Genomic DNA, 9,444 nt, shown 5'->3' on the forward strand with positions numbered 1-9,444 from the left:
TTTGTTCGGGAGGTACCCTAGAAATACACTTTTTGGATAGATGTCTTAGCAAAAAGTTATTTTTTTCGAAAAAACTTGGGAATCTACTCAAACAGAAGCTCTTAAGAATGATTTTTGAGGTACCTCCCGAACAAAATTTTAAATATTTTTCGGATCATTTTCGAAATTTGAGGATCAAAATTAAATGAGACATTTCTGTGTCAATTTTCGATTATTTGTCGCTTTTATTTCTGTTCAGTTTGACGAAAAAATCAGAAATAAATGTAACAAAACAATCAATAAAATTAACATTACGTTCAATGAAATTGCCAGATTGAGAAAATAACTTTAACAATATAGGCAATAGAATTGCCAAATTAGAAAATAAATCTGACAAAATGGGTATAAAATTGACATTTTTTGCAATAAATTTGACAATAGCAAGCACCAAATAGATAAATTTACGTCAAATTTATTGAAAAAAATGTCAATTTTATAACCATTTCGTCAGATTTATTTTCTAATTTGACAATTCTATTGCCTATATTGTCAAAATTATTTTCTCAATCTGGTAATTTCATTGAACGTAATGTTAATTTTATTGTTTGTTTTGTTACATTTATTTCGATTTGTTGTCAATTTTGTTGAATTTTTTTGTCAATTTTATTGCCGTTTTGTCATTTTTATTGGCGATTTGTAAATTTTAAAGGAGGATCCGTAATGAGCCTTAATTAACGTTATTTAAAAATCTTTTTTATTTTATTATATAGGTTGGTAAGGTGTATGTAATCAAGGATGCTTTGGTTAAGTGAAGTTGAGTTATATGAATGCATCGCATTCTAGCCGGCTTCAGTTTGGTCCTCAGACTACGGTTACCGAGTTTAATGAAATCTTTGACTGTTTCGATGAGGTAGAAGTGTTCGTTCCTCTTACAAAAGTGGATGAATTGTCAGCCGATTCTGTTGTTGGTAGGTGCTTTTTTCTATTTTATTTATTTATTTATTAACATTGCTAAAAAAACTGACTGAATATTTACTAAAGAATAAGTTCAGTAGACGATTTTTTTGATTTATTAGTTTCGTGTTTGCTTTGATTCATAAGTTTTGTATTAACTTATCTGTATTTTTTTTTCGTTTTCGTATTTAGATGTTGTCGGTGTGATTACCCACGTGGAAATTTTGCGAAGCATCAAGTCTGGTAATGGTGGAACCCGACCCAAGATTGTTGTGACCATTATCGATAAGAGGTGTGTAGTTCTATCTGTTTTTGATATAGTTTTTTTTTCCATTTGTTTCAATATTTGCGTTTTTTTTTAAATTGTAGTCGTGCTTCTGTTGTTCTTCAAGTTTTTGATGCACTTGCCCAACGTTTCAATGCGACACGAGATGTATTGATTGGTACTGGTGTTTGTGTTAAAGGATGTCGGGTGAACGTGTTTCAGAAGCGAAATACTTTGTCTACATTGGTCAGTGGTGTCGTTGAATTGAATCACCCGAAAGCTCTTGAATTGGCTGGAAAATGGACTGGTGAATCGATTGGAGATTAAGTTGAATTTGACGTAATTTCGATATAAGCCGACAGCCGTTAAAGTTTAGGTTTTATTGTCGTTTTTTCAAATCTTTTTTTCGATAGATTATGCCGAGCATTAAATATATGGCGTGCTAAGGTATACTATCACGAAGCCTTGACCTTTGGTCACCAAATCAACAAAAACAGTCGAAAAAACACCAATATTACAATAGCACGCAAAGAAATCAGAGCAGCTGGAGGGACGGTTTGGCAGATTGCTACAATGTGTTAGCATCACAACGACAAATCCGTTGAATCGATGTTGATCTCGTGGTTCAAAAAAAGCGTTACGGCATACAAAAACAATAATTCACAAAGTGGTTTGTCTGAATATAAAATGTCAGAAGATGAAGTAGCCAACTTTCGGACTCTCCGTCTTTAAGGTAGGTACACAGTTCGCGTGAAATGGAAATAATTTCACCGGTGAAATTGGTGGCGAAAAAATTGTGTAGAAAGTGAAATTTTTCATGAGAACTGTGTACCGGTGAAATGAAACTTGAAAATGCATAGAAGTGAATGAAAGAAGATTCACACGAAGAACTTAAGTAGCGTTGCCGTTAGACACACATTTAATTATGTGTTTAGTCAAACCTTTTTCCGTAGGGCCCATGAAAGACCCTAACGACATCTATTGAGTTTTGTAGAAATCATTTTGGTACTAACTACTTGGTTCAATATGAGTGGTAATTCTACTCAACAGTAGACTTGACGTGAAGCTCAGCGGCTTTGCTGTTACTTAACATACTTTTAAATTACTCAAACTAACTTAATAGCAAAACGTCAAACCAAATGGTAGTTGTGCTCACTGTTGTATATGCCGGATGCCTTTTTCATTCGGATATGATTTACATAAAATACATCAGTATTTAATTTCATAATAATATCTTTTCAATACATTCATTGTTCTTTAAAGTACGATAGAGACTTTTTCAGAATATTGGCTATGTCACAATGACAGCACCAATACATGTATACTAAGAGTCAAACTTAACTTTCGTGACATTTTTCTATACCATTATGTAACGGGGACGCCTATAAATGACGCCGTTATGTTTCTTCGTCTCATTTTCTCCAATAAAAGGGAATAGAATACTGTCTCCAATTTGATTTAGAAGAAGTGTCTTAAGCGAAACTTAAATGAGATTTTCAGCACCAAATCTTGTGTCGAATTCGACACATTTGAATGTAATGTAATGATAATTTTAGGTAATTTGGCTCACAGTTTATGATTTTTCGAACAGAAATGTCGATATTTGAACAAATTAAATAGAATTCATACATTATTTATTACATCGTTTATTGCATTGTATCAAATTGAATACAAAAATGTTTTTTTATTGAAAGGGTTTATGTTATCAGTTTTCTTTCGAAGTTTCATCGTCATCTTCATCTTCATCTTGCTCATCGAGGCTTAGCTTCTTTGGATTTGGTGATGGCATGACATTGGACCTGTAACAATTTTTATTGCTGTATGTGATGTTTTTCTATTTTAAGTTGAAGGTCTTCTTTTCCATAGAAATATTGTCACAATACATTTCAATGCCAACAATTCCAACTCATTGAATTATTGGATTTTTCGACAATTTTTTTAAATCTTTACTAGAATAATCAACTTTACGGCGACACTAACAGCTTCTCTGTGGGCCGTTACTACACGCTAGCCAAAACGTATTGATGTTTTGCAATGGTTACTCGATATATTTGTGCAGAAAAGTTGCTAGTGTCGCTACACACGGTTGAAAAAAAGTTGTTCGAAAAGTTCGATGATCAATGAGTTGGTTTAGAGATTTCATTGGCTGTGTTCTTGTTGTTTCGGCAATCTACAAAGGGATATTGCAACTTTTTTGACCAGAAGAAACGCCATCCTACGTCGTTCCCGTAAATTATTTTACTGTACATTTAGATGGTAGAGCTTTAACAAAAGTTCGACACTATGCATAAACTTGGAAAGAGCTTGATAAACTTGATGAAATACATATATTTTATGGTCGTTGCAATATCCCTATGGCAATCTATGTATGTTTTTTCAATAAAATACAACATCACAAGACTTACTTGTCGGACATCGGCGGTGGCGATGGTGGTAGTGCTGCACTTGCCGACGAACTTCCCAACGATATTACTTTATTGAAAGCTTCAATGGTTTTCTTCTTCTCGTCTTCAACGTCTTCTGGGGACGACTCGCACATGTGAGTGTATGCAAAGTCCGAAATTTCACCGATCGTGCTGATTCCTCTATCAAAACAACTCAAGCAAACGGCGAAGAATCTTGCGTTTTGACGTCGTTCATCTCATCTACGTTTGTTTGCCGGTTTTTCATCATTTTTATCTTCCAATTTTAATTTTTTGTTTTTACCAATATGACGAATATATGGTTTTGGCAAATCCTCGTCACTTTCATTGTTTGCGGACCGCTTTTTTCCCTTGAAATTTTCTTTTGTCGCCATTCTACTTTTCACGTGTTGTTAATTGATTTTGACTTGATTAACCAACAAATACGGTGTTTGTGCAGTGCCGACAAGTTGACAAATATGCTGGATAGAATGCAGTTTGACAGCAAATTCGCGCACAAATTTTGACATTTCAATGTAGATCAAACGGATAATGAATGTCATTAGTCAAGTCGCAATCTGTTCAAGTGATAATTTTAATTTTGTGATTTTTTTTATTGATTTTTCATCTGAATAGTCTGAAATTCAGATTCTGAACAAAATATGTAATATTTTGTGATTCTGTACATCGATGTATCAAATAGCATACAAAGCTATTAGCTAACATTGCAAAGATGTGTCGTTTTGCACACAAACCAAATGTGTCATGAGATTTAAATAGGTCGACGTTTATTGTATTAAAATATATTGTGGTAATCGACATAATATTTCAGCTTGTTATTTATTTTAAATTTTATTCTCCAGCTTTGTGTTGAAACGACACAATGGGTTTGTGTTGAAAACAACACATCTATGCAATGTTAGCTAATTTCGCTTTGTATCCCAATTAATACAACATTTTTTATGCATTTTTTGTTCCAGTTCCCATTTTATACAAACCGGAAATTTAATTTTACTGCAAAAATGATTATTGTTGATGATGATGATGATTTATGTAAGTGGAAAGATCTATATATTAATCGGCTAAGGGATAAATTCTATTGACTAGATCGAGAGGAGAGTAAGTTCATCTGACTTTGTTATGAAAGAGAAGAGTAAGTTTCTTTCGACTCAAAAATGGTTAAAGGCGAGTATGTTCATTTTTGGCGGGTCCTCGTGGTTTTCCACGGTTTCCGCGGAACTGCTAAGAGATAACAACTTGGTGTCTTTGGCAAAGTTGTAGCACTCGAGGTCTTCTATAACATTGCTGAAGTCAAATATCTCTTATCTCTTATCAGTTCCACGAAAAGCGCGAAAAATGATAAGAAAAAAAGTTCTATATAAAATTTGCTTTTTTATGTGCGTGATTTGCGCGCAACTGATAAAAGATAAGAGATAGATGTCTTCAGCAATGTTATAGAAGACCTCGAGTACTACAACTTTGTCGAAGACACCATGTTGTTATCTCTTATCAGTTCCGCGAAAACCGTGAAAAACCGCGGAGGCTAGACGGGATGCTAACATACTTCCTTTTAACGCAGATAGAATCAACAGAAATCATACTCTCCTCTTTCAAAATATATTAGAATTTTTTCACATACTCTCCTCTCGATCTAGTCAATAGAATTGTGGTACCATTTTGACCAACTTATGCTCAACCGATTTGGATGAAAGTGTAGCGTAGATGTGTTATAAAAAAAATTTGTACTTTTGTTGCGTAGATGCGTTTTTATACGCATTTTGCTAAGTACCTTTTTTTCCCATACAAATGGTACGAAGCGAGTTGCAACAACAATATACGTGGCAGCATGTACTTTGCCGATGTGTGTGCTATGTGAGGGGAATGTAAAAGAAAATTTAGCGGAATAATGATTCCGATTTTTCGGAATTCTTCAATGCAAATTACACAGTGCAACACATCTCAGACAACCAAGATTTGGCATATCAGAGGTGTTAGTACTACCATAGGTGAGCAAAACCCTAGCTGGGTTTTGAAAGTTTAGTAGCGGTTTTTATTTTATCGACCTATGTATTTTTTTTCTACCATGGGATCTGAAAAACATTGATTTCTTCATTTTTTAGTCCATAAATCGCCCAATATTGGCAATAGCGTGTTACTATCTTGAGCAAATTTGTTGCTAAGAGTCCAAAAAATAAATTTTACCAACAAACTATGCCAAAAAAATGACATTAGATGTGTGTATGAGGCGAAAGAGTCGATTTTTTTTCGAAAAAATCCAAATTTTCGGTCATATCTTACAAATTATTCATTTTTTTTTGTCACTTTCTTCGGCAATATTGTAGCCAACGTAAAAGTGAACAACTCCTATGAACATTTCAACGTAAAAAAATCAGGATTGGTCCACCGTTTTGGCCGCAGAACCACTTTTTCTATGATTTTTTATACAATTTTTCAACTTTAGTTCGAAAATTTATTTTTTATTGGCTCTTTTCTTTCGTGTTTATGTTATTTTTATTCATTTTTATTACTTTCAAATAAATTTGTCTATATAAAAAAGGGCTTATACTAAAATTCGGTCATATTTAAATGAAAATGGTGTTCGTTAGAAATAAAATGATTAGTAACTTAGAAATTATTTTTAAAATTTATCTTAAATTTATTTGGCTCTTTTTTTTGGTGGTGGTGCAACCGCTGCCGCTGCTTCTTCTTCTACTTCTACTTCTTCTCCTACTTCTACTTCTTCTTCTTCTTCTTCCTCTAGCTCTTGTCCTTCTTCTTCTTCTTCCTCTCCATCGCCTTCGCTTTCGCCTTCTCCTTCCTCTTCTTCTTCATCGAAATCATCATCGTCTGAATCAGCAATAAAATCAGCAAATCGGTCAGCTTCTCGTGCGTCTTCTTGTGCATTTCCATCGTCCACTTCCATCGGTTCACCCTGTTCTTCAGTTTCTTCAAAGAGGTTTTTGCACCACAAGCAAATTTCTGCCATAATATCATCCGGCGACCGTTTTCCTCTGTATCTGAAAAAAAAAACAATTTTATCAGACAAACTTCATTATACATGGGTATGGCGAGAATACTACCTGATTTCAAATGGAATCGCCGTTTGATGGAACCTTTCGCCTTGCTCGTCCGATTCTGTTGGCGCTTGATCTTCAAAGTACTCCAAATGGTGATGCAGAAAATGTATTTTAAGCGACATGTTTACGCCAATTTTACTGAAATAACCGAGCATTTCAGTTATTTCTGTATCATACTCGGGTGATCTATGCTTTCCTAAATATCCCTTAATGACCTTTTTTACGGCCGACCAGGCTCTTCTTTGTGATGGTTTCAAAATTGCGTCAAACCTCTCGTCTTTTATCAGTTTTCTGATATCGGGACCATTGACAACGCCTAACAGAAAAAAGATTGATTAATTTTAAACATGATTAACGTGTGAAATGAGACGAGATATGAAATAAGTAAAAATATATTTGATTCATACCTCCACGCAATTTGCTTTCGCTGATTTTCTTTTTGAAAACGTCTTCTCGCAAAAGTTGCAACACTGAAGCAGCATGACGTCTATTTTTCTTGTTGCCAACAACAGCTTTAATGAAGTTTTTTACAATTCCAAGTTTGACATGAAGATAGGGTAATAATATACTCTCACGTGGCACAAGAGCTTCGTTTTCAACATTAAACTCATGCAATACATGTTTGTCTCTGTTCTGCCACGAATATGTCTGATATTGGTTTCCTTTATATCGTGAGTCCCATTTGCATAGAAAACACATATACTTTGTGTATCCTGTTTGCAGACCACAGAGTATCGCAACCATCTTTAAATCGCAACATATGCGCCATTTATGTTTGTCATAATCCACCAATCGCAAAATCGTGCGTATTTTGTCATACGTTTCTTCGGTCTCAGTATTGTAAGCAATGGTCGGTGGAGCAGTCCTCGGCTTTGTAAACAATTCCCATTGCTTGCATTAATTTCTCGACATCGTGACAATACGCATATGTTTTATCAAGTCCAGTCATAAAACATTCCTGTAGACTTTTCTGGCGGCTTCTGTAAGCTGTTATTTTGGTGCCGGGTGCCAAAAGGTTATTTTCTTTGAGAAAAGATGCAAGAGTTTCGGCTTTGCGCTGAGATAGTTCCAGTTTGGAAACGATGAAATCAAGTCGATCTTGTGTCAAAAGATTTGGCTGGTTTGAAGCTCCTTCTCCTGGATCGTAAAACGTATAATCAGGTGTTTCTTCTTGAGGACCTGTGGTAGCAGTGACAGCAGTTACACGATCTGGAGTTGGAGCGTTTGGCACAGGAATGATGTCTGAGTGAGGTAGTGGCCTTTGGGCACTCGGAACGGCAAAGTATTCTTTCGATTTTGTATTTTTTACATTCATTCCGCGGACAAAATTACGACATGGATAACAGTTGTTTGGATTGTGCGCTCCCGGATCAGTCCATATCATGGGGGCACCAAAACGCATTTGTGTTTGCTTTTGGTCCATCCATTTCATAAGACCAGTGTAACATGTCATGCACACTGAGTCTGGCACCCAATTCACACCTTCAATTACATCTTGATCGAAATATAGTTTATATGCTTTCTTGAAATCATCACTGATGACACGATTCTTTCTTTCAGCTGATTTTTTTGTTGAGTCTAAGATCGGTGTGAACTCTCCACAAACGTAACAGAAGTTGTTGATGTTTCCTCGGCAACTATCCATTTTTCGATTTAAAAATGTATTTCACAATGTTATGAGATGACGATACGAATGGAATGATACAATTTCGTTGCAAAAAAGGCAATTTTTTACAGTATTGTGTAGATTTTTCGTATATTCCACTGAATGTTACACGAGTTAAATTTAATTGATAATGATATGAGTTTTCACATCTATTTGAGCAAATCAAAATAATATTTTTAGAAAAGAGCACTGTTAGAAATGAATTTCACAATGTTATGACTTTATACTAAATGACAATATGACTGACAGTTACTTGACAGTATACATAACGCATTCCCTATTGAAAAAACACGTTACACATGTTTGTATTCAAACATTTATTTTCAGTTATGAACAAGAAAAAGATGAAAATTTGAAACGAACAATATTTCAAAATAAATAGTCGTCACAAAAGGGAAACATATATCTTTGAATAGTGCTATCAAAGATTTATATATTTTTTTCACTTACGTGTATTGAAATCGAACAAATGTATACGTAAAGTATCTATATATACACACGTTAAACCTCAAATTTATTTGAAAGTAATAAAAATGAATAAAAATAACATAAAAACGAAAGAAAAGAGCCAATAAAAAATAAATTTTCGAACTAAAGTTGAAAAATTGTATAAAAAATCATAGAAAAAGTGGTTCTGCGGCCAAAACGGTGGACCAATCCTGATTTTTTTACGTTAAAATGTTCATAGGAGTTGTTCATTTTTACGTTGGCTACAATATTGCCGAAGAAAGTGACAAAAAAAAATGAATAACTTGTAAGATATGACCGAAAATTTGGATTTTTTCGAAAAAAATCGACTCTTTCGCCTCATACACACATCTAATGTCATTTTTTTGGCATAGTTTGTTGGTAAAATTTATTTTTTGGACTCTTAGCAACAAATTTGCTCAAGATAGTAACACGCTATTGCCAATATTGGGCGATTTATGGACCAAAAAATGAAGAAATCAATGTTTTTCAGATCCCATGGTAGAAAAAAAATACATAGGTCGATAAAATAAAAACCGCTACTAAACTTTCAAAACCCAGCTAGGGTTTTGCTCACCTATGGTAGTACTAACACCTCTGATATGCCAAGTCTTGGTTGTCTGACTTTTTTTT

At 34.3% G+C, this 9,444-nt stretch overlaps 1 protein-coding gene across 1 annotated transcript; it reads right to left on the reverse strand.

The window, feature by feature from the left end:
• Positions 1 to 6,090: 6,090 nt before the first annotated feature.
• On the reverse strand, positions 6,091 to 7,521 carry LOC129570880 (uncharacterized). The gene is made up of 3 exons (XM_055450606.1): positions 7,085 to 7,521; positions 6,681 to 6,993; positions 6,091 to 6,617 (listed from the first exon to the last, which is right to left on the reverse strand). Exons 1-3 carry the CDS (start codon positions 7,419 to 7,421, stop codon positions 6,257 to 6,259), a joined length of 1,011 nt encoding a protein of 336 aa, XP_055306581.1. The 5' UTR covers positions 7,422 to 7,521; the 3' UTR covers positions 6,091 to 6,256.
• Between the last annotated feature and the right edge of the window lie 1,923 nt (positions 7,522 to 9,444).

The sequence above is a fragment of the Sitodiplosis mosellana genome, unplaced genomic scaffold (assembly GCF_009176505.1).
Source record: "Sitodiplosis mosellana isolate CC-2019 unplaced genomic scaffold, AAFC_SMos_1.0 Smas_scaffold_503, whole genome shotgun sequence".
Classification (NCBI taxonomy): domain Eukaryota; kingdom Metazoa; phylum Arthropoda; class Insecta; order Diptera; family Cecidomyiidae; genus Sitodiplosis; species Sitodiplosis mosellana.

Excerpts from the sequence above, each read along its gene's own strand:
- LOC129570880 (XM_055450606.1), bottom strand. The coding sequence starts at position 7,421 with ATGGTTGCGATACTCTGTGGTCTGCAAACAGGATACACAAAGTATATG. Across the intron at positions 6,994-7,084 it reads CGAAAGCAAATTGCGTGGAG|GCGTTGTCAATGGTCCCGAT; the intron begins GTATGAATCAAA and ends TTTTTCTGTTAG. Across the intron at positions 6,618-6,680 it reads GCGATTCCATTTGAAATCAG|ATACAGAGGAAAACGGTCGC; the intron begins GTAGTATTCTCG and ends TTTTTTTTTCAG.